Source organism: Heterocephalus glaber, unplaced genomic scaffold (genome assembly GCF_053883595.1).
Source record: "Heterocephalus glaber isolate CG9 unplaced genomic scaffold, H.glaber_assembly_v1.0 deba00001497, whole genome shotgun sequence".
NCBI classification, from domain to species: domain Eukaryota; kingdom Metazoa; phylum Chordata; class Mammalia; order Rodentia; family Bathyergidae; genus Heterocephalus; species Heterocephalus glaber.
The window spans coordinates 38,017,762-38,045,567 of record NW_028258320.1 but is presented as its reverse complement, the minus strand read 5'-3'; the positions used below and the strand labels follow the sequence as shown (position 1 = coordinate 38,045,567).

Sequence of the window (27,806 nt, the reverse complement as noted above, 5' to 3'; positions counted from 1 at the left end):
CATCAAAAGTCTGTGCAGCAGAATGAACCAATGTGAGGATAGAATTTCACATATAGAAGATAAGATTGCAATTAGTGAGGAGGAAAAGAAAAATTGCTTTGAAATTGTAAGGGAACACAAGAAATCAATCCAGCAGCTGCTAGACGATGCAAAGAAGAATAACATAAGACTGACTGGAATCAAAGAAGAAAGAGGAGAGAGTGCAGATGACATAAAAAAACTTTTCACAGAAGTGATGGCAGAAAACTTCCCAAGGAGGGGAAAAGAACTTGACATACAGATAAGTGAGGCATATAGCACTCCAGCTAGCCTTAATCAAAGAAAAATCTGGCTCTAAAATATATTACAAAACTCTAGTAAGTAGCTTCTGTATAGCAAATGAAACAATCAACAGAATGAAGAGACAACCTATAGAATGGGAGAAAATGTGTGCAAACTGTATATATATATATGACCAACACATACATGGAGAAATGTTCAACATCCCTAATCATCAGAAAAATGCAAATCAAGACCACAATGAGCTTTCACTTCATTCCAGTTAAGATAGATAGCTTTTATCAAAAGAATAAAAGATAAATAGTGCTGGTAAGGAACTAGGGAGAAGAGAAAACTTACATTCTGTTAGGAATGTAGATTAGTGATATAGCCACTATACAAAATGGAGGTTCCTTCAAACAAACAAACAAACAAACAAACACATCAAATCTCATTTAAGCTGTAATTGAGGAGTGACATAGGAAACTTCTAGACATAGATGAAGACACCCATGGCATCAGAATAAGCTCCCTGAACCTTGCTAATGAAATTGTGTATTATCAATAAGCCTGCATGGATACCTCGAGCACTCATCATCATATCCTCAGATGTTTGTAAAATGTCATCTGTCTTTTCTTGAAGTTGATAGAAATAGAGATACTTACTTCAGATAGTTACTTCAGATTTAAACATGAGGAAGTCTCATACCTTGAGGACTTGCCTGGAAAGATTTGTAAATTTTCTGAAAGGACTTTGAGTGTATTTCACAGTGACAACTGGTGCCAGTGCAAAAAATATCTGGATCCTTTTCGCCAGTTCTGGATTTGTAGAAAATGCCATGAAAGCTGAAAGCCAGGAAGATTATAGTTGATAGATTTAAACTATTATTTCTTCATTTTATGTGATAATAAAGTCAGCCACATTAAAAATAAAGCAAAATAAACAATTCAGAGTAATTACCACTTTGTGGGGAAGAATTTCTAAATTTCCCAAGGGTAGAATTAGCCAATTTATATTAAAGCGAGTTTCCTGTCCCTGGGGAAAGCATGTCTACTTATACACAAAGTATTGAATAGAAGGTTCAAGCATCCCCTGTGGACATATGTCTGACTAATCTCTAAGGTCACAAGTTTGACCATAGTCTGATGTCAGACAAAACAGAGCTAGAACTTTGGCTCCCCACTCATTAGTTGTGCGAAGTTACCTTCTTGGTATGCATCTCTGTGTTCTCAGTTTGCAAATGAGGATAATAAGATCTTTAGAGGATGATTCATAATACACACACATATATTGATGGCAATGGTCTCATAATCATGGATCATAATGGTCTCAGTTGTATGTAGTATCCAAAAAGAAAAGCAAACAACAGTGAGAGGACTGAGGTGCCTCATGGCACTGCCAACACAGTCTACTCACATCTGGTCTACCCAAGTGCAGACCAAAAGTAGTAAAAAAAGTCACACTGATTGTAGCACAAAAACAGTTTTTTGGTTTTTTTTTTTACATTTTTATTTTACTTTTTTTTTTTTTTCTTTTGGTACCATGAATTGAACTTGGGACCTTGTGCTTTCAAGGTAGGTGCTGGAACCACTGAGCTAAATCCCTGGCCCTCAAAAACAGTTTTATAATTTTCTGCTTTCTTTTTGGTGTCTTTCTCCAGACTGTGAGATCTCCAAGGAAAGTATGGATACTATATTTATCTCTGCTAACCCAGCATGTAACCCAGTGTCTCACAATGCTTGTGGGGTACACAAATAAATAAATGAATATTCTCTTTCAGGCCTACCTAACAATTTCCTATTATCATCTTTGTTTTGTTTACTCTTCAGAAACCACCCAGAGAAAACAGTTTTCCACAGAAACAATTGACCCCTTCCATAGATATGGTAAAGCAGACATTCTTATCACATCTGCCCCAAATATACCTATAGTGGCCCCCTGGGAGTGGCCCACGTAGCAGAGTTGCTCTTGTCCAGTTTTCTCTATGATTAAATCAATTGTGGCTGGAAGATCATATTTAGCCATTTCATCCAAACTGTCCAAGAAAAGAAACAACAATAATCAGAAAAGACATCTCATTGTTAGGCCTGCAATAGGTAAATACATTCATTGTATGGCCTGAAATAGGTCAATGCATTCAATAGGTAAATACATAAATTTGCTTTTGTTAATATAAGACTAGAGTTAGCATGCTATATAATGCATCTGAGCAACTTTTAAGGTTGTCACTTTGATAGCAAGAAACATTTTAAAAAGCTAGACTCAGAAAAATATGATTTATAAAGTCCTACTGATACTTTTCTTGTAAGCCTACTAATATTTAATTTACTCCTATAGCAGATGCACCAATCTCTTCTGAAAAAAGTTAATTGGAATGCTTATTCAAAACACAGATTTTCAGATCTCAGCCCAGACTGAACTGAATCAGTATTTCTAGGGAAAAGTTTTGATAATCTGTAAATTGATCAATGGCCTCAGGTGCTTAGGATTCAGTGTAGAGTTCAGGAAATACTCAGGGAATCATCTTGTCCTTTGCAATATTGCAGTGACGTAAGGACCCTGGAGTGCGAAATTAAAAAATACCAATGATTTCCAGAAAGTAGGAAGGAGATTAAGAACCAAGTAGCTTTGCTGATCTCTAAGGCATGTTTCTTAGCCACTATGCAAATGTGTGGGTTTTTCCCTATTACTGAGTAGGTCACGCTTCTGAAGCAGACAGCACCTTCATTCAGGCTCTGCTGTGGGAATACTCAGCTCTAGCCATTCTGGGATCAGGACACACCCACACCAGGACGGAAGTGAAGGTTTGAAAACAAACAGCAATGCAATAATGAGAGCTTTTCTTTGGAGCTTGAATAGAGGAAAAAAGTGAGTATTCATGTACATAAATGAGCAAAGTACACACTTAATTCATCAGCAGGTTTTTCTTTACCTGAAGGCCCAGAATTCTGACGATTTGGGTGACAAATTCATGTGTTTTCTGGACCAGGTGTTTCCTCGACTGTTTCCCAACCATACATCATAACAATTATCTGCCAGAAGGAAAGCCAAGCTGTTGTTGGGTGGATTGCAAATCCAGTCAATGGCAGATCCAATTAAGCCATGCTGCAAATATACAATAGGCTTTGGAACTGCAAAACAAGCAACAAGAATTTCATGTCTGAGCTAAGAGACAACCTACAATGTGGGAAAAAAATTTTAGCATCTGCACCTCAGACAAAAGACTACTAACTAGAATATATAAAGAACTGAAAAAAGTCAGACCCCCCAAATTCAAAGACCCAATTCAAAAATGGGCATCTGAAATGAACAGACATTTCTCAGACAAAGAAGTAAAAGCAGCAAATAAATATATGAAAAATGTTCAACATCACTGGTCATTGGAGAGATGGAGATGAAAACAACACTGAGATTCCACCTCACCCCAGAAAGAATGGCTGCTATCAAGAAATCAACCAATAAGATATATTGGAGGGGTTGTGAGGAGAAAGGAACTCTTCTCCATTGCTGGTGGGAGTGCAGGCTGGTGCAACCACTGTGGAAGTCAGTATGGAGATACCTCAAAGAACTAGGACTAGAGGTCACATTTGACCCAGTTATTTCCCTGCTGGGTATCTTCCCAAAAGAATTAAAAGAATCATACCACAGTGATATAGGTGCACCCATGTTTATAGTGGCAGAGTTTGCAATAGCTAAAGCTGGGAAACAGCCCAAGTGCCCATCAACTGGAAACTGGATAAAGATGTGTTTTTTAAAAAATAAAATGGAGTACTACTCAGCCATAAAAAATGAGAAACTGGAGACATTTATAGCTAAATGGATGCATGTTGAGGCCATAGTCTTAAGTGAAATAAATAGGGCACAGATGTGTAAATACCAAATAGTTTCTCTAGTGTGAGAAACTGAAAGTGTAAATAAGGATTAAAATGATTAAAATGAATAATTGATAATTTGAAATAGGAAGAAAAGATTCAAAGGGGTAGGGGAAGTGGGAGGGGAAGGGGAAAGGAAAGAAGGGAAAGAAAAAAATTATGAGAAAAGGAAAAAATGGAAACAAAATCTCTGTAAATAGGGAAGAATGGAGGGGATGAAGGGAGCACAGCAAATGGGGAAAAAATAAGAACCAAGATACATCATGTACAGGTACAAGCACCCAATGATAAATGTAAACGTATTGTATACCTAAAATGTACCAATAAAAGAATTTAAGCCAAAAAAACCAAAGTTAAAAAAAAAAAGAATTTCACATCTGAGCTTTCTCAGAGTCCACATGAAAACCCTTTTCTTTTTTTCATTCATTAATTTTATTGGTACATTTTAGGTATACAATATGCTGGCATTCATTATTGGGAATTTGTACCTATATATGATATATCCTGGTTCTTATTTTTTCCCCATTCCCCTGCCCTCCCTTCAACCCCTCCACCCCTCTCTATTTACAAAGACTTTGCTTCCATTTTTTCCTTTTCTCATATTTATTCCTTTTCTTTCTTTCCTTTAATCTACCACTCCCACTTCTCCTTCCCCTTTGTACCATTTCTTCCTATTTCACATTATACATTTTGATCCTTATTTACACTTTGTTTCTCACTCCAGAGAAACTATTTTGGTATTTACATGTGTGTCCTATGTATTTTATGCAAGAGTATGGCCTGAATATGCATCCATTTAGCTATAAGTGTCTCCAGTTTCTCATTTTTTATGGCTGAGTAGTATTCCATTTTATTTTTAAAAAAACACATCTTCTTTATCCAGTTTCCAGTTGATGGGCACTTGGGCTGTTTCCCAGCTTTAGCTATTGCAAACTCTGCCACTATAAACATGGGTGCACCTATATCACTGTGGTATGATTCTTTTAATTCTTTTGGGAAGATACTCAGCAAGGGAATAGCTGGGTCAAATGGACCTCTAATCCTAGTTTCTTTTGAGGTATTTCCATACTGATTTCTTTTTTTTAAACTGACTTGCTGTAGTATAGAACAGAGGTTAAGAAATAAAATTTGTTGCCAGGAAAACCTAGGATATAGTTTTTTCTGAACTATTTACTTGGAAAAATAATCTATCTTCTTTATGCCTGTTTCTCATTTATAAAAATGAGATTATGCATGATGTATTATAAAAGTACCGGAGTCAGATTGCCTTTGTTCAAAATCCACTTTGCCAAGTATCAACCCCACTGTGGTGTAATTTCTCTGTACAGTAATAACAAATGCTATCTCTTAGGCTAGTCAAAATAATTCAATGATAATTAAATATATAATATAAAAGACCTAGTACAATGAATAATAGTTTTATTACTATAATTCATATTAATAGCATTTTATTTCTGACAAAACATCTAAAAACTTTAAAGTTTTCTCAAGATAATAATAATGATGATAAAAATGCCATTTGTTGACTGTTTGGTGAATTCTAGGTACTATGATAGGTTTTATAGACATTGCTTCATTTTATTTGAATTGGTACACAGCAAAATACAAGGTTGCAAGTAGGATTTCATACAATATGAAATTGTGAATTCGATCTAAAAGTCCTACTCCCGATGTAGATTTAGAATAGTTTAACTAAGAAAGTAAAATAAGGAAGTGGGTACGTGGTGTTGAAAAAGAGAGAAAAGAAGAAAAAATGATAGGGTTTTTTTCCCTCTCCTTTATAAATCGCTTTTGATGCTGTGCTGGTACCTCAAGACCCAATGTCAGATCACTTTTAGGGCTGGATAATTATTCTGAGACTGAGTAGGCTGACAAGAATTTCAAAGAGACTTCAGCCTTTTAGAAGCAAGGACCCGCGAGTCTATGTGGATTTATCCATGTTTTGGAGAAAAGAGAAAAAAAGAGGTATCACTAACTCGCCAAAGTTCAGTACTGCCGAGTAGCTGCCACAGCTCATAGTCTCTCTGGTCTGAGGCCTCAGGAGGATTCTCAGGATAGAAATTTCTATTTGGTGCATTTTGGCAACTATGTGGCAGAAATGATAAATGAGAAGTTCAGGGATATTTAAAATACTCTCATGAATGTTTACAAAAGTAATGGAGTTATTTTGGCAAATGGTTGGCTCTATAAAGTTAGGAGCACCATTACATTTCCCTCTTTTTTTAAAAAAAATCTGTATTTTTCTTCAACTCTTCTGCTATTGAGAGGTTTTGTACTGCAATCTGCCAATCAATAATAGGATCTAAGAAATGAGAGAAAAAAGGAAATTCCTTCTTCCATGTGGATCACTCTTTTTTTCCTACAAATAGCAACCTGTACTATAGGAAGCTAGAAATGGTTCTTTAATGAAGTTTAAACATAGAACTAATAGGGTCATATTTACCTTAAAAAATAAAATTAGTAGGTGGAGAAGTGATTACATGTGAATTAATATGAGTTAGAAGGTATTGTAATAGTTGAAGAAACTTTGTCCAAACATGTATCTGAGGTTTAATGTTGAGAGAAATTTTCAGATTAGAGTGAAATTTAGTAGGCAAAACTGAGAGATCTTGGTGATGGGCTGCACATAGGGGAAGTGAGAAAGAAGGTAGCATCAAGAAGGACTCCTTGCCTTCTGGTTTTCAAAACTGGGCAATGTTCAGTAGAGTAACAACACATTTTCTTTTGTTTTCTGTGTTTGGAAGGAGAAAGAAAGCAATAAAACAAAGTGCATATGAAAATAATTAAAAACATCAAAGAGTTATGCAAATTAAATAGAAATAGGGGTTGGAGAGCTAAGAGACAACCACAATGTGGGAAAAAATTTTTCACCTGCTGTTCCTCAGACAGAGGTCGACTATCTAGAATCTATAAAGAACTTAAAAAAATCAGATCCCCAAACTTAAAGATCCCATCCCAATATGGGCATTTGAAATGGACAGATATTTCTCAGACAAAGAAGTAGTAATGCAAATAAACATATGAAAAAATGTTCAACATCACTGGTCATTCAAGAGATGCAAATGAAAGCAATGCTGAGATTCAACATCACTCCAGAAAGAATGGCTGCTACCATGAAATCAACCAATAACAAATGCTGGGGGGTGGGGGCTGTGTGGGAAGAGGATAGTGCTCCACTGCTGGTGGGAGTGTAGACTGGTGCAAGCACTGTGGAAATCAGTATGGAGATACCTCAAAGAACTAGGACTAGAAGTCCCATTTGACCCAACTACTCCCCTGCTGGGTGTCTTCCCCAAAGAATTAAAAGAATCATACCACAGTGATATATGTGCATCCATGTTCATAGCAGCACAATTTGTAATAGCTAAAACTTGGAAGCAGCCCAATTGTCCATCAACTGGAGACAGGATAAAGAAAATGTGTGTGTGTGTGTGTTTTATAAAATGGAGTACTACTTAGCCATAAAAATGAGAAATTAGAGACATTTATAGCTAAATGGATGTACATTGAGGTGATACTCTTAAGTAAAATAAATAGGACACACATGTGTAAATACTGAATAGTTTCTCTAGTGTGAGAAACTGAAAATGTAAATAAACACTAAAAGGTATAAAAGATAATGTGAAATAGGAAGAAAAGCAAAGGGGAAGGGGAAGTGGGAGAGGTAGATGAAAGGAAAGAAGGGAATGGAATTAATATGAGAAAATGAAAAAATGGAAACAAAGTCTTTGTAAATAGGGAGGGATGGAGGGGATGAAGGAAGGGCAGGGGAAGAGGGAAAAGTAAGAACCAAGAGTGATTATGTAAAGGTGCAAATTTCCAATAATGAATGTCATTATATTGCATACCTAAAATGTACCAATAAAATACAATTAAGAAAAATAGGGGTTGGATCATCTTCTAATAGAAGGAATTGCAACTTATTTCAGAAAAAAATTGTCCTGCTGCTATCTGAGATATTTTTTTCATTTCATAACAAAATAAATCACACCTGTTTTCTCTGGGCATCTTCTTCCATAAGGAATCCTGTAAGTTCCAAGGATATAACCATCCTTTGTCACAGTATCATATTTTTCATAAGGATAACCCCAATAGGAAATAATCTGGCTCTAAAACAGGGAAAAATACCTTTATGATGCAATCTCACTTCTTATACATGCACTACAATATAGTACTTCACAATGTAACCTCCTGCTCTTCAATTTATGGGTTAGGACAGCATATACTTGGAAAAATTCGGAAAATTACAGAGGATTCCTAGAAAGGGTGGCATGCAACGACATGGGTAAGGCAGGGTGGGCTGACTCAACAACTCAGCTTCTACATCACAGTTTGCTCAGGAAAATCTCTGATTATGCCTGCTGGCCTGGTATTTTTAGTTTACATTAGTTCATTTTTAAATGTGTTGACAAAAATTATATGGTTATGTAATGAGGGGAACCACAGGAGATTGTGCAGTATCTTGTGGCTGTTACCCACCTAGTCTTGAAGGGAGATGGAAGGAAGCAGCTATCAGAATCTGAGCAAAGAAAGTCAAGCAGAAAAGGTCAGGTTAAAACGATGGCTTGTTGGGCCGGGGATTTAGCTCAGTGGTTTCGCTGCCTGCTGTGCAAGGGCAAGGACCTGAGTTCGATCTCCGGTACCAAAAAAAATAAAATAAAATAAAAAGATGGCTTGTTGTCATAAGTTAAATTCATAGAGGACAGAGCCAGGACAACAATAAAAACCTGACCTTAATGTCCTCCTTTCTTTCTAGCTCATGCTCAAGATTTTCATTGGCTAGACTAATCTGGACACCAAAGGTTAAGGGAGCTTGTTGACCTGTTCTTAAAAGTCAGCCTCTTGAGCAAAGAGATAGATGTAAAAGAACAGAGCATGAAGTAACGGGTCAGTAAATGATGCTCCAGCTATAAGTACACAAGGAAGAGGGAAAATGGTATCTGTCTGTTGTCTTTTGCATGAAGGTTGTATACCCTGTCTCATCAATCCTTACAAAAGGCCTTTGAGATAGATTTGTACCTATTTTACAGTTGACATAGCTGTTCAAGAGGATTAGCAATTTGTCTAAGGAAGAGATAAAGCAAGATTAATGACAAAGCAAGTTCAGCTGCAAGATTTATGTCTTTATCACAAGATTATGGATTTGCCCATGTCAAGCAGACAGATGCGTACATGATTTGTGGCATTACACAGAGCAGTAGTTAAAAGCCCAGACTCAAGAAAAAGACAGTAAGCCACTGAATTCCCGCTTTTTCTCTTATTAGCAATGTCACTGTGGGAGAGTTACTTAACCTTTTTGTGTTCATTTTACTATTGGAGATAAGAATAGTACTTACTCCCAGATTTGTTGTGAGGATTACTTATAATCTAGCTAGAAAAACGTCTGGCATAAAAAAATTTTCCTATAAATGTTTGTTATTATAATTATAGAAATAGGATGAAAAGTCAAAAAACACTCAGACTAGAGAGGAAAAGAATGTGTGTGAATAGAGGAAGAAGAGGGGAATTTGGATTTGAGGACACATTTATAGACTGAGTTTGGCAGCATGGTAGGAGGTCAAGGATACTTGCTAGATAGTATGGAAGGAGTAACAAGAAGAGACACTAATATAAAAAAACTTTGACAGTTTTGTTCTTAAAATTTGAACACAAGCTTTGGTGTCAGGGAGAACCCCAACGGAGTGCTGCGTGCCTGGGAATATGGAGGATAGCATAGGAATGAAGCCTAGTGTGGAAAGTTGTCATTTTCTTTTCTTCTCCCAGAATGATCCATTCCATTTCTTGTATGAGTTCCTATATATGTTGAGCTGGAGGGGATGTGGTTAGCTCAGTGGTAGGGTGCTTGCATATATAAGTGAGGTCCTGGCTTTGATCCTCAGCATGACGGGGCGGGGGGATATTTTGATTAAGCCACAGAAACCAGCTATTAACCAAAAAGGTACACTGTATACCCCACAAAATAAAAAACATTGCTATACCAAAAGCCTCAAGAGTAACTCAAGGATGCTCTACAGGAGTCAGGAGTCATCAGTATTGATTTGTGAATCCTTCTTCTGTTCAGGAAGCCCCCACTAGATTGCAGCTTAACCTGCCAGGAGATAGAATTTGTTTGCTCCGTCTTGGATCAGATCTTTCATTTCTTGAATTTCAGCTATGCCAAGTAACGGGGAGGGAGCACAGATTTAGTTACTGGTAGAATTGCTGAAAATTAGAGACATCCAGTGTATCTAACATCACAACTGCTTAATAATGGCTTATTGTAGTGGGCTTTTTTTCTCAATACATGACTTACAATGTTCATGTTAGCTTCAGGATTTGTGTTACTTCTTTTTTCATCATAACCATATATAGGTCCAAGAAGAAGCATCCAGCACACTGCTGCTAAAAGCAGCCACATTTCAAGTTGGCCTGGGAAAGGAAATGTTAATGTATTTTCCATAAAAGAGAAACTCAACAAGATATAATTTGGTGTAAGCTTTTTATAACACTATTGTGGGAGAAAGCAGAAAAATACACTTCTACGTTGTGTTTCACAAGTAACATACTGAACTACTCAGGACTCATTCCATGAAAAAATCTGAAATGACGACTTATTTATTAAGGAAAGAAGAAAAAAATGAAGGGACAAGGACAATCAAGTCTTCAGTAGACAGTTGAATGAATGAAAGGGGTAGATAATTTGTAGAAAATGAAATATAATGGCCAATAATCAAAGCACATTCAACATCTTCAGCATCAACTAGGTTTTTTTGCTTTTGTGGTGCTAGGGATTAAAAACAGAGCATTACATATGCTACACAAGTCCTCTACCACTGAGCTACACCCTTGCCTGACAGATAAATTTTTTTTTCTCTGAAGGTAAGAGCAAGCATTGGTGCAATATTTATGGAAAGAAATTTATTAAAGTGACTTGCAAAATTTAAAATCATTTTTATCTTTCCTTTGGTCTTTTTATTTCCAGAAATCTATCTAAAAGAAAAAATTATGTGTATATAAACATGGTGTATAAAATTACTTTTATATCTTAAAACATAAAATTTACCAAAATAAAGATTGGTATAATAAATTATGGATGAAAAAGAATGGAATTATTCAGTTATCAAATATTATGTGTGATATGTAAAATATAATACAAAATACTGAGAGAAATTAGAATGTAAATTGTACATTTATTTTGCATTCAATAGTGAAACAAACTACAGTAAAAAAAGACTAAACAATAATTTAAATTGTAGTTATATCTAGACAGTAATTATTTGAATGGTTATCTTATTTTTAAAGTGTTTTTCATACTTCTATCAATATTCTGTATTCAGTATTACCTTATCATATGAAAGAAGTTATTATTGTAACAGAAAATGAAATTTAGAAAAATTATTGAAGTAAAATATTATGTAGATTTCCCATTTGCCTTTGAAACTACTGAAGTTTAAAAGCAAATGTAAACAAATAACCCAACCACTTTGCAAAAATAATAAAGGGGGACATTTTGCACGAGTGCTTCCATTTGCTGATGCCTCTATAAGTTGCAGACCTTCAAATGATATAAAAAATACATTCTATTCTGCCAGTCTATCCTGGTTTGCACCCAGCATGAGAGCGATGGGAAACGTTATGCTGTAGCAAATAGAAGAATTTTCACACAATGCTTTCCCTGTTCTAAGTTTCATGAATTTCTCCTGGATTTTGTTAAAGTCACACTCTCTATTAGATTACATCTGTTGATATATATTAATATAATTAATAACATTAATTATATGTTAAATATATAATTTTATACTAATATATGGACATGCAAATTAATATAGCTGAATTCTGGTACATCACTATGACAAGATTATAACATCATCAATGCAATATTGATTATTACAATTAGGACTATGTATTGAACACCTATTATGCTGCCCAAGTAATGTGTCAGACATACATTGTATGCTTTTATTCTCAAAATAGCCCCAAAGAATAAAAATATTATTTTTATTTTATTTCAAATGAAATTGGGTGCTACAGAGGTCAAGTAATTTGTCCAAGGTCACTACATAGTCATGAAGGCTTGGTCTGACCCTATGTTGCTTAACTCTAAGGAAATCCTCCTAAGCATTATATCCTAACCACTCAGTTCATTTTGAATAGCTTTACTAGGGGATCCTGGCTACCATATGTCTAATTGTTTTTCTCAGTGTGTTCGGTAGGCCACAAGTAATGTAATAACCATAATCATCATAACAAGGAAGATTTCTTAGACTCCACCAAAGCCAAACTGAATGAAAATCTATTATGGTATTGGTTGGGGAAGCTGATTCAGTTATCTGCATTTTAAACCATCACTAAAAGTAGTTTATACACATTCCAAAGTTTTTAAAACAGCTACACTAACTGGACTCCTAAGAAAAAATGTTTTATATTCATTTCTCTCTTTGAAACCTAACAGGGAGGTTTTTTAATAAATGTTTGTCAAATAAATGGATGGATGAGGAGGAAATGAATACATCATTAAATCTTAATGAGTAGTCCAGACTGACTCACTAGTTTGTATCTTATCTTTCTTACTTGGCATCAGTCCACAGTACTTCATCTATTTCTCTTTGACAGTAAGTTTTAAGAGTTGACTATGTCTTTAAATCAGGACTGTATCATACAGCAAAGTAATATGGAAATTTTTAAAAATTGACTTTCTCTTTCAAGGCATTGACAAATAGGTGCTCTGATTTCTGCTGATTGATGAACATTTTGAGACTAAGAAATATAATCACTTAGCAGCTGAACCTAGATTACCTGGGGTAGAGCAGATCCAGCTCTCTTTTGAAATGGTCATGCTGGAGAGTTTGTGAAGGCTTGTATTGGAAAAGGGGAAGGGGGCTAGCTAATGGCTAGAACAATATGCTGCTTGTAGGAATAGAGCCTCACAGAGTAGCACAAGCAGGTGCTAGTCATTACAGGTTGCCTTTTGCAGCTTTGACAGCAAGCCCTCCAGCTACTTTTGTTTTAATCTTCTGTGTATTGGGCTTGGATGCAAAAGGGCAACACACTCAGGCAAAAAGAGTCTCTATAGGTTTTATTTTGTAAGGAGTAGCAAGTCCAATACAAACAGATTCATTTTAGGCACCTTTCAACAGGATGTGCTTAGCTACTTTGGCCTATCTAGGCCTCATAGTAATAACTCTAATTGTTGGGTAAGTCAGCCTGGTTGAGGTCCCTCTCAATAATGATACTCCAAGAGTCCTCATTTTTTGAGCTGTTTTATGACAGCTTCCCGATGAATATTACCTGCTCATGTGTCTCATATTGACCTGATGGTGCTTTACACTAGAATGAATAGAGATATTAAGCTAAGAAGAAAACAGTTACGATTTTCAGGACATTCTCAGTTTTTAAAGGTGAAAACTTCGACCTCTGGTACTCAGACTAAGTCAATATGGATTATTATATATATAATCTATAGTGAGTTATATTGATTTATCACTCTAAACCAGCATTTCACATTGCCATATAAAACATGACTTCCACAGATATTTGTAAAGAGGGCCTCATGTGTTAATATATGTTAAACTACATATATAAATATGTTTCATATATTACTTGATTGGATAACCTTATATAAACACTACACACATGATTTACTTGGAGATTTTTAATTTACAATTTCTTAGTTAGGGCTCAGGAAAGTCTTGTAACCAAGATACTATTTAACTTTGTTTATCTATTTTTCTATAGTCTTATTTGCTCTTACATTTTTAATTGCTTGAATAACACCAAATTAAACATTCTATAGCTTGATTTTTCTGAGGAATACAATGAAGAAATGCTTCTTTGATGATTGTTTCTTTTTCTGTTCATTATAGTTCCATATACACATATCTGTGTCATAGAGGAAAGGCCAAAAAGATGCAAACAGAGAAAAATCAGACCTTTGTCTTTCAAAAGTTTCTTCAGGCAGATATCTTCCATGATTGGAGACACCTGTTGAAATCTTATGTAAATTTGGTTTTAAAAAGATACTATCAGGAATATGACCACTTTTAAGATTCTCCCATTGCTCAAAGATCTTCCTCCTCTAATACTGGCTGTTTGTTTTTACTTTCCTGCTGCAGCCATCAGGAACTGTGAAGCTTTCCAAAGAATATTCCCTTACTACATTTTTCAGTTCATATTGAATTTAAACGTTTTACATCAAATATGTGTGGATTATATACAGGCAGCTTTCATAAGAAATGCCTTTTGCACTGACAGATATACATTGTTGGTGGAATTAAGGATACAAATTTCTCAACAAAAGATGATAAAAAATAACAGAAACTTTCATTTCATGTTTCTCACTGCCCTGTAATAGGAACTGTCAGGCTCATTAAACAGACATTCACCAGATCTTATGTCCAGCAGCAGCATTCTTGATTAATTCACACCCTAAATCTCAATTATACTCTGAAATGGAGGTGAGCATTGGCCAGAATACACAGGTACAAAGACCCTTTAGGGAGCTCCATCATGATTTTGTATTGAAAGGACATAAATGCCAGCTTCTACATATAGCTTTCTGATGAATCTCAGTTTGTTCAATGATGAATAGAGCTAATGGTTAATATTTTCTTAAAAGTGTTGAGTTAAAAGCCTGACTCTGTTCTTAAGAGGCTATGGAAACCATAAAAATGTAGCTCTATGATGTTCAACTGCAGGGAGCAGCACTGGCCACTAGCCACAGTTTGTCTGCTCGCAAAGCCATCACTGTGTTCCCACTGAAGCCACACACTGTAGACTTACTACGTGTTGGGATCACAGTTGTTTTTAGTAGCTGTATTGCTCTGCTAGTCCATTTAACATCCCTGAAACTTAATTCCATATCTGTACCATTAGGATAATAGCAACACTTACCTGTAGGGTCAGCTTAATATGATAAATAATTATATCATAAATAAGATGACAAATAATATCTGAAAAACATCTAACAATGCTTGCCTCTCAACAAATGATAGCTATTATGACAACATATCTTCTATTATTCAGTGATTCTTCTAGATGTGTTTTTCTTGGCTCTACCATCTTGTATATTTTGACTCTATCTTACCATTCTTGTCTTTTGGTGTCTCTAGCTTTCCTCCTCCAGGATATTGCACAGTTCTTTCAATTGAATTGTGAAAAATGATAGCATACTTTATACTAATACTTCCTCTCAAAGAGGATTATGAAAGAGCAGTTAAGAACTTGTTTTCTTTTTACCTCTATACTTCCTATTTCTTATTACTTCATTTTTGGCTGGGTATAGTGACCTGCCTACTTAATCTGTAATTTTTATGCCATGGGATGAGAATCTACATGCTTACTCATTGTAATTATCATTTTCCGCTTCTCATAAATGCTAGTGTAGAATTTAGGAAAGGTCTATTTTACTCATTTTTTTTCTCACTGACTCTTACTCTCTCATATAAAATTATTCTCAAAATATTAACTGATATTAGAAAATTCTTCAAAATATCAACTGACAAAGTATGGGCACATTGTAATTCATTAGAAGATGATTAAAAGAGAAGTGCAAATTTGTCTTAACAGATCTGAGTATAAAATTCTTATTAGCAACAAAATTGAAATGAAATAGAATTCAGAAATATGAAAACATTTTTTGTTATGTAGGTTACCTGGCAAACAAGTAAAAATCATCCATAAAAGTCAGTGTGAACATGTACAATAAAATGCATGTAAAATGTATGACATTTTCACAGCCCAAGGAAGTCGTAAAACTTGCCGCAAAATTATATACATAAACATCTCTATATAAAAGGAAGGCAAATATAATATTGGTAGGAGATATACAATCATATCTTCTTTCTTGACAATCAATGATTTTTTTGGTCTCATCCTTCTTGATTAATGAGCTAAAAAGAAATTTCCATGCATAGGAAAAGTTTATGGGAGGAAGAAAACAATGACATACTAGATATTGTTCGAGGAAAGTTTAAATGATATAAATTTATAATGAATCAAAATTGGATATATTATTTTAACCACACTAAGCAACAAAATGAAAAAAGAGAAAGTAAGAAAAATTAGAAAAAGAAAAGAGGAAAGGAAGAAAAAAGAAGAAAGGAGGGAAGAAGGAAAGAAGACAAAGGAAAGAAAGAGGAAGGAATGAAGAGAAAAGGCAAGAAGGAAGGAGGGAAGGAAGGAAGACAAGGAGGGAGGGAAGGACAGATTGTACACAACATAGGTTTGCATATTCTGGGTACTTAATTTTTACTTCCTGGCTTAATTAGGAATGTTTAAGTGATTCCCCATGTTCAGCTATTGATAAAACAATGCTCCAGTAGACACAAAAAAGTACTTGAACTATGTATTTCTGTCAGATGTTAGCAGAAAGCTTATGACCATTATTCATTCACCTTATTTTCATTCCCTAGATCTAATCACATTATTATTTTCCCAGCTAGGTACCTAGGCTTAGTGAACGCTCTAGATGAAGAGTGAAGACAGAAAACCTGTAGTTTGGGCCTTTCTTTTCTCATTGGGATAACACACAGGACTAATATACCTGCCTTGCACAATCTACCTCATAAAGTTGTCCCAAAGAGCTAATATAAAATGACAGTATAAGTTGGGAAGGATTTTAAAATCCAGGAATATAAGGATACATTTTCTTATAAAGAACTAAGAGCAAATAAGTGTCTTTTCTGTGTTTCTAAATGCATTCCAATGAAGTCAAAACCAACTTTTCCTTTGATATCCTTTGAATGAAAATATCTGGAAGGTGATAGAGGGACATTCCAAATGAATCTACTATTCACAACCAAGTTCATAGTAGAGGTTTTGAGAGCTTGTCCTTGTCCTTAGTACATATTATTTACATGAAAAAAACTGAGAAAACAGATAAATCCCATAATCAAATAAAAAGATTCTCTTCTGCTGTCTCCTAATCACTCACTCTCTTCTATATTTTTCATGTTTGATTCTCATTGCTAGCCACATCCACAGGTCTCCATTCCCATTCTAGCTGATCCTGAAGCATTCTGTTTTCTGTCCAGTTCTCACTGTCTCTGCCCATACTTATTCTCTCTCCTGTCTCTCTTTAACCACATACTTTCATATATTCCCTAGATGAAAAAGAAACTCCAATCCATAAGTCGCATCTCAATCAGTCATCAGACCTCTAGTCCTGTATATCCCTGAGACTTCAGGACATTTCCACTTTGATTTTTTTGTTTTTTAATTGATTTTATTGGTATAATATACATATATATGTATATATATATACATATATATGACAATCACATTTATTATAGGGAATTTGTATCTGTACATAATATATCTTGATTCTTCTTTTTTTCCCAATCCCTTACCCTCCCTACAACCCTTCTTCCCCCTCCCTTATTTACCAAAAGATTTGTTTCTATTTTTTCCTTCTATTCTATTTTTTCTTTTCCTTTCATTCCTTTCCCCCTTTCCCTGCTCTGTTCCCCTTCACATTTGAACATTTTCTTCCTTATTTTTAAAAACATTTTGGTCCTTATTTAATATAACATTCCCCAAATAAAATTATCTTCTATTCCTTTTCAACTCTGTTTCCTCCACTCAAATCTAGACTTTTTTTTCCTTATTCATAAGAAATGGAAACTTAGAAATGTTTTCATATTCTCTTATTTCCTCAAACCCTATCACCAATTTATACTAAATAATGATATTCTTTTTTTCCATAAAAAAAACCTCCTTGATTAGGGTGGAGTGTCTTCTTGATTGGCTTTGAACCCCCCTGGGGGGATTAGTGAAGCACATAGGTAAGTGTGTTTAGGTGGGTCATGGAGTCACAGCCTAGGGGTCTAGATCTAGTTTTTCACTCCTTCCACTCTGGCACTGTGCCCCTGCTCTCCTTCCTGGCTGTCGTGAACTAAGCAGCTTTGCATCATCATGCCCTTCCACCAAGCTGTTTCTGTTCTGGATTAAATCCCCTGAGAACGTGAGCCAAATTAAACTCTTCCTTGAAGTAATGGGTATTGGGTATTTTGTCTCAGTGATGAGAAAGTTGATTGATGCACTCCTTTGCAAAACTTTGCTCAAAATTTATTTTTTCAAATTTTTAAAAAAGTTTTCAATTATCGCTGCTGTCTCCAGTCCAGTATCTCATCTTTACTATCTATATCATTATACTGGGCTCTTGGCTAAGTATTTCATTCTTCACATTTAAATCTTTATGTTTGTTTTTGCTAGCCTAATTTTTATAAAATTATTTTATCACGTCAAATATTCATTTACTAAATCATAATGAAAACTTCCACTTCCAACTATGATGACATAGCTCATACAACACTTGCTCTGTCACTAATAAAATATACACTTAATTGTTATCAGGCATCCAATAGCAAGGTACAATATTGTAATTCTGAGATAGTTCCATTACTAAAAAACAATAGAGAAATGAAGGTGTGATTTCAAAAATACATTTTATTATCCTAAAAGAAGTCAGAAAAAGAGTAATGGAAGAACAAGAAAGAAAGAAAGAAGGAAGGACAGAAGGAAGGAAGGAAGGAGAAAGAAAGAAAGAAAGAAAGAAGAGAGATGAGAGAGAGAAGAAAAAGAGGAGAGAGGAGGGATGGAGAGAAAGAGAAACTTGATATAAATGGAAAACAAATAGCAAAAAATCAACATGATAGACTTAATCCTAATTGTACCTACGATTATTTTAAATGTCAATGTACAAAATATTCCAATTAAAATGCAAAAATTGTTAGACTATATAAAAAGCAAAATCCAAGTACATGTTTTCAAAATGCAATGCATTTTAAATATAAAGGGAAAGAGGTTGAAATATAAAAGAAGTATACCATGGAAACAGTAAGCATTAAAAAACTGATAGATTCATATTAGACAAAATAAGTTTCAAAACAAAAGTATTATCAGAGATATAGGGATATTTTATAGTGTTAATTCATCTGGAAAACAAAAGTCAATTCATCAAGAAGATAAAACAGGGCCGGGTAATTAGCTCAGTGGCACCACACCTGCCTCTTAAGTGCAAGGTCCTGAGTTTGATCCCCAGTATAAAAATTTTTTTAAAAAATAAAGATAAAACAATTGTTAAGGTATGTGCAGGTATTTAACAAAAGAGCTTCAGAATATATGGAGACAAAAGTGAGAGGACTAAAGAAAATATAGTTTCGTAGTTGGAGGTGATAATATTTCTCTTTGAATAATTGGCTGTATTGGGGCTCAGAAAACAATAACCCGAAGTATGAAGCTCTGGCAAGTTTGAACTACAGAATCAAGGAAGGCTGAAGAAGTATTCTTTTTTTGATCTGCTCTTTTGTTTCTTACCTGTTTTTCTCCCTGGAAGCAAGTCACAGAAACCAGAATTATTTTTCCTCAAGGCAGACCAGAGCACTTAGAACCCATCTCCTACAAATCAGCCATAAAACCTAGAAAGATTATTCTCTCCTGCTCCCTTTATTCTTGAAGACTCATTCCAGGAGAATTCCATGCTGTACCAGGGAGGAGGGAATGCTACACAGAGAAGCCAAGAAGAATCTGAACATGCAGATCTTGTTGGGTTTCCTCTCTTCAGTCCACTACCATTACACCATTGTTTTTGTCGAGTCTATTTCTACATGTCTGACATGTCTATTTCTACAGATGTCCCTTTTGGGTTGAATGCAAGCATGAAAATAGACAGTTTTCCCTGGATCCTGGGTTCTTCACTTCTGAAAGCTCACATGTCACCTAAAACTTTGATTAAATAAGTTTGTTTTGCTTTTCTTTTGTTAACCTGTATTTTAGTACAGAAATGTTGAAATGGCCCATATGATAGGAAAGGAACTATATCACACCTTTTCAATGCCTACAGTTTCTGGTGCCTAAAGTAGGGTGGCTAAGACACCCTACTTTGCAGATGAAATCCTGGGGCAAATGACAAAAATCTAACAAAGAAAATATAAGATTTTTTTTTCTTTCAACCAAAACCATCTCCAAGATCTATGCTTGTAATGCCTAGTCAAGAATAGAAGGTAAAGTTCTTTTTTATCCTTTCCTTTTAAAATTAAGATCATCAGAAGAAAATCTTTGCATGAACTAGTTCCTGAATATAATGACTCTGGTGATTTTTTGTACAAGTGCTCTTATTTTCTGATTCCTTTCTTCCGAGAGATGATATTTGTTTTCCTTTGTCTTTGTGTCCTTTGTCATAAGAATGAGAATCATAGGGCAAAAACACAGGCATAGAACTTTATAAGCCTGTTGTTCAAGCCAACCTCCTAGATTGTTGAGTTCACAGTTCTAACCAGACCAGAGTCTAGGGAAACAAACTCTACTGTCAGTCACAATACAAAAATGGATGAGATCCCACTTTGTATTGTGTTTTTGTCCTGAGAGCTTGGCTTTGTGACCATGTGAGAACTGGCCCTCTGAGCTCTGCCGCCCAGGGGTAGAAATTGGCAAGTTGCATTCAGCAGCCAGTCTGAAAAGACTGAAGACTCAAGACAAAAGCTATTGAGCAGCCTTCTTTTTGTCCAACTATGATAAGCTCTCAGGGAAGTTTGTTTAAATAAGAAGTTGCATTCATAAGGAGATTTTGCCATTGTAACCTTTGTTGCCTAGTTAGTCCTGGAAAAAGCTAATACTAGAAGTGCCTACCAGTGTCAAGTCCAATGAGTCTATAGCTGATGACACACCGCATTCTTGTGGGAGATCAGAGGTGTTGTTCATAAAGCATCATCCTTAACCACTCGTGGTCACAAGGATCTTTTACTATGTTAGTCTGCCTGGGAGTGGATTTTGGGGATCGGGGGGCTGTATTTTGTGGTACCTTCTTTGGGAATGCCTGTTAGTTCCACAGTAAATGTTTATACTAAGCCTGAAAAATTACCTCTTGGTCTTTCTGTGGAGAAACTGACTGAAATCAGTCATTATTGGAATAAGCATATCATTACAGATGCTAATTGCCAATGACCAAATAACAGAACTTTTGAATTGGAAAGACTTCAATATTTGACACAAATTTTAGAGAACCCTTATTTTAAGCAATGCTTTTAAGGAGTAGGGGTAGTGGGAGGGGCAGGGGAAAGGAAAGAAGGGAAAGAAAAAATGATGAGAAATGGAAAAAATGGGAATAAAGTCTTTGTAAATAGGGAAGCGTGGAGGGTGTGAAGGGAGGGCTAGGAATGGGGAAAAAATAAGAACCAAGATGCATTATGTAAAGGTACAATTCCCAATGAGAAATGTAATTGTGTTGTATAACTACAATGTACCAATAAAAGAATGTAATAGAAAAAAAGCAATGCTTTTATTGATATTTGTGGAAAAATCAAATTAAAAGGAAAAAATTTTTTCAGGAGCTTGATCATCAGATATAAGATTAACTAGAATAGCAAATTATTAGAAGTAATCCACATCTATCAGTAGTAAAGTAGATATGCAATTGTGTTATTCTTATATAAAAGAATTCTCATTGACAAATTTAGCTGAATGGGTAAATCTTACAAACATGCCGAGTGAAAGAAGCCAAATCCAAAAGACTGCATGCCCCATAATTTCATTTTTGTGAAAATGATGAACAGATAAAACTAATCTATAGGAATACAAGGATTTGCTTGGTGGTAGGGCCTTAATTCTCAAGAGTCACCAAATCCTACAATCAAGATCTGTATATGTTACCAAGCATAATGATGCCCCAGTTATAAAGAAATGGGAAACTATGTAGCAAAGGAGGTGTTTCAAATGATTACTAGTGTTGGCATAAATTAGCACTACTTCTTTGAAAATGTATTGCTATATTTATTAATTTACTAGAAGTTTTTCTTTTTTCTTTATTCTGTAGATGAAACCCAGGGCCTTTACACTGAATTGTATAATCAGCCCCCATTTAAAAAAATTATTTTGAGCAGGCTCTTATTGAATTGAAAAGTTGCCCAGGATGGACTCAAACTTGCAATCCTCCCACCTCAGCCTCCCAGAGTGCCAGGATGTCAGTCATGTTCTACCATTCCTGACAGGTTTATTAGAAGTTTTGAAGAACACCATATCTTATGTCTCAGAGGCTGCATTCAATAAATTATACTAAGGTAAAAGTTCTTAATTTGAAGGTAAGAGAGGAATCTTTTTGTGAAAGATGGTATTTATTCTTATTTTCATAATAAATAAAAATTAGAAACAGAGCCAGGGATTTAGCTCAGTGGCTCTACCGCCTGCCTCGCAAGCTCAAGGTCCTGAGTTTGATCCCCAGTACCAAAATATAAAAAGCATTAAAAACATACTTTTAATTATAAAAGGATGCTTAAGCTATGTGTTAATTAAATCCTATAGACAAAGCCATTTTAAAAAATATTACATAATGACATGAAAACATAGTCATAATGTTACATTAAATGAGAGGAAAAATTGTTGGAAGAAAAATTGTATGTACCTGTGATCTTCATACCAGGGTATATGATAATTTTCAAAAAATACATAGGCACTTAAATAGTCTTAAAAGAATCAAGTTCAAGATCTTTGAAACTCATATACATTCTTTAGTAGTACAAATCTAGCCTAAGAACTTCAGGCTTCCAGCAGGTTCATCTTTTCAAACTCCACAAAGGAAAGGCCTAACTCCCTCCTTTCTTAAATCTCACCATGGTGAATTGTCCTGGGATATAAAAACAGCTGGCCTCACAAGCCCAAGGCTCTGAGTTCTATCTCTGGAACTGCAAAAAAAAAAAAAACAGCTGGGACTCCCTAACAAAGAAATGGTTGAGAATATTGACATTGGGGAAGGAAATGACTCTAATAAAGTAACAATTTTTTGTAAAGACAATTAACCTCTGCAAATCAGAAAATTTCTATTTCTTTGCTGCAAAAAACATGAAAAAAGATCTACATTACAGATAGTAGATAGGTCTAAAAATAATTCTTTTTGATGTATCATTATGTGATTTGCAAGGCAGAACTTCAGCATTGAAAGACCTTAATGGCAATATGCAAACATTATTTCTCAGCACTTGCACCTACTAAAAAATGGAAATGATTGATAATAAATTTTGTCTCATGGCAATATAAAATCATCAGTGGGTGCATGAATTAGAAAGAAGAGGCATTGATAATAAAATTTGACTTTTAATATTTAATCATTATTCATTAAACTTCTAACATTTGTGATTCTTTGATTAATTATATGCTTCTAAAATTAAATGAAAAACCATTTAAAAATTAAAAGAAAATGCAACTTTATGGTCTTAAGAAACAGAATTTTTCTTTTTTTTTTTTTGGTACTGGAGATCGAACTCAGATCCTTGAGCTTGCACAGCAGGCGGTGAAACCACTGAGCTAAATCCTCGGCACCAAGAAACAAAAATTTAAATTTCAATGTATATGCACTTTGAAGAGAAATATCAATTGATCAATAAAAGACTTATACTAATACCTTTACATTCGGATATAATTTCTAGGGATATATAAAATAGAGTGAAAATATGAATTCATGGATAAAATTAAAGATATACAACTTCAACGTGTTAAATAAGGGAATTTTTTCAATGAATGATCTTAGGTATTGCATTACTATTCTATTGGATTCATTGAGAAAGAGTTTAACAATTTTATCATAAACTGCCAATACTTAATGCACTATAAAATTCATGCTTAGCAACAATTTAAAATTATGACAGAAATTATATACATGTTTTTCAACCTAAAAATTGGCAAACAGTTACAGAATTTTGCAAAATTTGTGGTTAGAAGAGCAAAATCAATTTTAAGAAACTCATAAATATTATTAAAATTTTATTTTTTAAATTCCCCAAATAAATAAACAATTAACCATTATTGTTAGAAAGACTGGAAGGATTACTCCATAGTGATGTTATATTCGGTTCCTGGGAATAAAATTCTTTCCTCTTCCACTGATTTACCTTTTGGGTCTATGTTTTTCTCAAAGACTTTATTAGCTTAAATTGTTTTGATAATAAAAATATAGGTCATGACATTTAGAAATAATTATATATAAATATAAACGGACTAAAAGTCCTAGGTGTCTTGGTATAGAGCTCTTCAAGTTTAGAATTTTCACCTTGTAATAATCATTTCAGCAGTTCCTCAGCTTTTGTGTATTACTGGATTTTTGGAAGTGATTCAAATGATTGGGTTTGCACTCACTTCAGTAGCAAATATACAAATAATTGGGTTTGCCAGGATTGTTGTCTATCAATTAGAATGTTTGCCATATGCAATATTTTTCTATTTTATATGAAATTTTCAATCTAAAACCAATTGAATATATAAAAAAATTAGGTACTCTCTTGAACCCATCTCTGTGTCTCATGATGCTCTTATATTCTAATCTTTTATTAAAAACCAATGACTCATGCTTGCTTCGGCAGCACATATACTAAAAACCAATGACTCATATTTGACACAATTACAAGCAGTAAAGTTAATCAGAATCTCTATCTAAATTGCTTCCTTGTATTCTTCCACTTATAGATTGAAAGGCAATGAACCAGGAAAAGTGAGGAGATTACTAATAGGGAATAAAAGAAATTATACAATAGGATTCTAGACCTACAAATTTCAATTTTGAGGATTAGGCAATTTTGAAACAAAAGAGGTAGGCAACTTTGACAGGATCTTCAAATAGGTTGAGAGGCCAATAACTCTTAGAGGCAGCAGAAATCATATTAGACTAAAATAACAAGTTTTGAACACCATATTTATATCCTCCAATTTGGTTCTACACTGTCATATTTCCCTCCTGAAGTGCTAAGTGTGCTAAAGGATCTATATTTTAAAAATTAATTTCTGTTTTCACAGGTGAAAAATGTCTGATAAGAACAGTTGACTTATTTCTAGAAACAGAAAATATAGAATAAATATTTATTTTAAACACTGGTTTTGACATATAGAACTAACGAAAATCCTAATCTTTCTATATCTAGGAAGGATATTACTCTATCAGACTGACTCATGCTCATAGCTTCAAATGCAGGTCTGCAATTAAGAGGGTCAAAGGAGAATGTTACTTTTAAATGACATCTCCATTAACATGAAAACATTTCACCCCTCACCCAATAAGTCTAATTCTTAAAAAATAGCAGAAAAGAAGAATGTGAAGTGTCCTTCATAAATTATCAGAAGGAGGTTCATAATTTCCCTAAGCAAGGAGGTCACTTTTATCAATCACTGGGCATCACATTTTCTGCAGATAATATGGTTATAAGAAAGAATATTCAAACTCAAGGCTTGAACAAGACAATAAAGAACTATTAAAAAATGCTAAATAGAACGGCACATGATGACACATGCCTGTAATCCCAGCCTGAACCTTGTCTCAAAATAGAAAAAAATGAAAGAAGTTTGGGAGTGTAGCTCAGTGCAAAGGTCCTAGGTTCAATCCCCAGTGCTTAAAAAAAAATTATCAGTTTTTAAAACATTATCTAAGCAGTACATAATCTGAACTCTTACAAGTACAACTCAAAAGAAAATCTAGATATCTATTGTTAGTTTTTCCCAGGTATCAGCTTGTGATGCCATCTCTCATTATGATATAAATATAGTGATATTTGCCTTCTATATGCTTTTTAAATGCTTTCTGAAAGGGAAAGCTCATCAAAAAAGGCCTAGAGACCTGTGCAATGAACCTTCATCTTTCTCGGTGGCTATCATATAGTCTTTCCATTTCTTGCTTAACTTGAGAGACTCAACACACAATATCTCACTAACATTTAAGGTTCTACACCTCCAAAGACTTCCCACGTCTCATAGATGTACCATGAACCAGCCCCTGCAAATAGATTAAGTTATTACCAGATCTCTTAGCTCTTTGTTGGGGTGTCTTCATGTTCCGAGGGCTTCAAACTGGATCCAGCTCCTTCCAAAAGTGTCTATCAGTGAAATGTGCTCTCTTCTAAATTGTTCCGATGATGTTGTAATCAGGAATTTCTCAACTGAGGGAAGATTAATCATGGCTTCAGATATGATGGATGCTGCCAGGCAACCTTATTAGGTAAGTTCTTAGTCAGTGATGAAAAAGAGAGTGATAATAAAACTAAAATTCTTGCTCCTGCCACAACAATCCTCGAGTTCTGTGCCTCAAGGATCAAATGAATTGAGAGCTTCTCAGTAGAATAGAGAGTGCACTCAGAAAAGAATTCTGTACCCAAGGATGGCTACAATGAGCCCATCATATAAGCATCTCTGTAAAATGCCTAATCCCCCTCTCCACCCACTTGCCAATACCATTAATGCTATTACTACATCCCAGCTACTGCTTTAGTTTGCCCACCTTAATTTCTACATTGAGTAGTAGAACATACATTATACAATTTTGTTTCTTCTAGACAGTGCATATTCCAGATCTCTAGTCAGTCACAGGCAAAGCAAAACAAAACAAAAAAAGACTTCTTTTAACTACCTAAACAGACTTTTTACTTTCATGTGATGTAAGTTGTGTCTATTGGGTAGTCATTTTTTATTAGAGAACCTGTAAGAAATTTTAGAACTACATACATTTTTATTTGCAGTAAAGTCCTCTTGTATTATGAAAAATTGCAAAAGTATAGGTCTTATTTGGTTGCCCTAAAACAATCAAACTTCAAAAATCATTTCCAACTACTATTTTACATGTTTCTCAGTCATCTGCAGAGGAAGAATATTCCTGAAGGAGTGTCTGAATTTTCATCCTTGGTCCAGACATGTCTACATACACACAAATCATAAAAGAGGACTGCAAAGACACTTGATTCAGAACCTGAACTTTAGCCAGAAAGGCAGGACTTAGTGACATGAGGATGGTAAGTATTTTCAAGTGTTTGGGGATTATATCAACTGTTAGGTACCCTGGAGCTGGAGTCAGTCTGATTAGAAATTGTAGTTGAAAGTGGTTTTGCTTTGCTTACTAGTTTCAGCCATTTAATTAAATTTGTTTATGTATTTATTTAACTTATTAGAAAAGTTTTATGTTGTTATTTTTTTCTAGGACTAGAGCTAGAACTCAGGGTCTTACACTTGCTAGAAAAGCCCTCTACCACTGAGCTATAACCCCACTCCATTTCCTTGAGTGTATGTGTGTGTGTGTGTGTGTGTGTGTGTGTGTGTGTGTGTGCACATATTATTAGGGATTGAACTCAGGGCCTTCACACTAAACTACATTCCTAGTCCTTTATATTTTTTAATTTAGTTTTTATTTTGAGGTATGGGCTTACTAAATCACTAAACTGCCCAGGCTGAGCTCAATCTTATGATTTTCCTGCTTCAGCCTCTCAGACTTCTAGGATTATAAACCTGTGTCATCACACCTGGCTTATACCACTATGTTTTTAAACATAATTTTACTTACAAAATCATATGTTCTAATAGCATGCCATTTTGAATCTCTGAAAACAAAATGATTGAAAATATAGCTCATGTATTGGCAATACAGTAGTTTCCCCTTATCTGAAGTTTCAACTATGAAGTTTCAATTGCAGTCTGAAAATATTAAATGGAAAGTTCTAGAAGTAAGGAATTCGTAAATTTTACATTGTGTGCCAATCTGAATGACACAATGAGCTCTCAGGCTATCTAGCTCTGTTCCTTCTGTGATGTGAATAATTATGTTGTTCACCAAATCCACACTGTATATGCTGTCTGTCTGCTAGTCACTTAGCTGTCTCAGGCATTAAATCAACCATTGTGGTATCACAGTGCTTATATTCAGGTAATACTTGTTTTATTCAATAATGGCTCCAATGCGTA

At 34.7% G+C, this 27,806-nt stretch overlaps 1 protein-coding gene across 4 annotated transcripts in view; it reads right to left on the bottom strand.

Moving 5' to 3' along the window:
- The window catches only part of Lipk (lipase family member K), a 49,937-nt gene extending 23,921 nt beyond the window's left edge, over positions 1 to 26,016 (bottom strand). The window contains exons 1-6 of one of the 4 annotated variants that reach the window (XM_087184872.1): positions 25,878 to 26,016; positions 10,423 to 10,538; positions 8,122 to 8,239; positions 3,191 to 3,389; positions 2,184 to 2,293; positions 967 to 1,103 (exon numbers count right to left, since the gene is read on the bottom strand). In XM_087184872.1, coding sequence (XP_087040998.1) covers positions 967 to 1,103; positions 2,184 to 2,293; positions 3,191 to 3,389; positions 8,122 to 8,239; positions 10,423 to 10,538; positions 25,878 to 25,911 — 714 coding nt within the window. In that variant the 5' untranslated portion in view covers positions 25,912 to 26,016. The remainder of the gene's footprint in view (positions 1 to 966; positions 1,104 to 2,183; positions 2,294 to 3,190; positions 3,390 to 8,121; positions 8,240 to 10,422; positions 10,539 to 25,877) is intronic. The other 3 variants (XM_087184873.1, XM_087184871.1, XM_087184874.1) reach the window with 3 other exon arrangements.
- Positions 26,017 to 27,806: the final 1,790 nt, after the last annotated feature.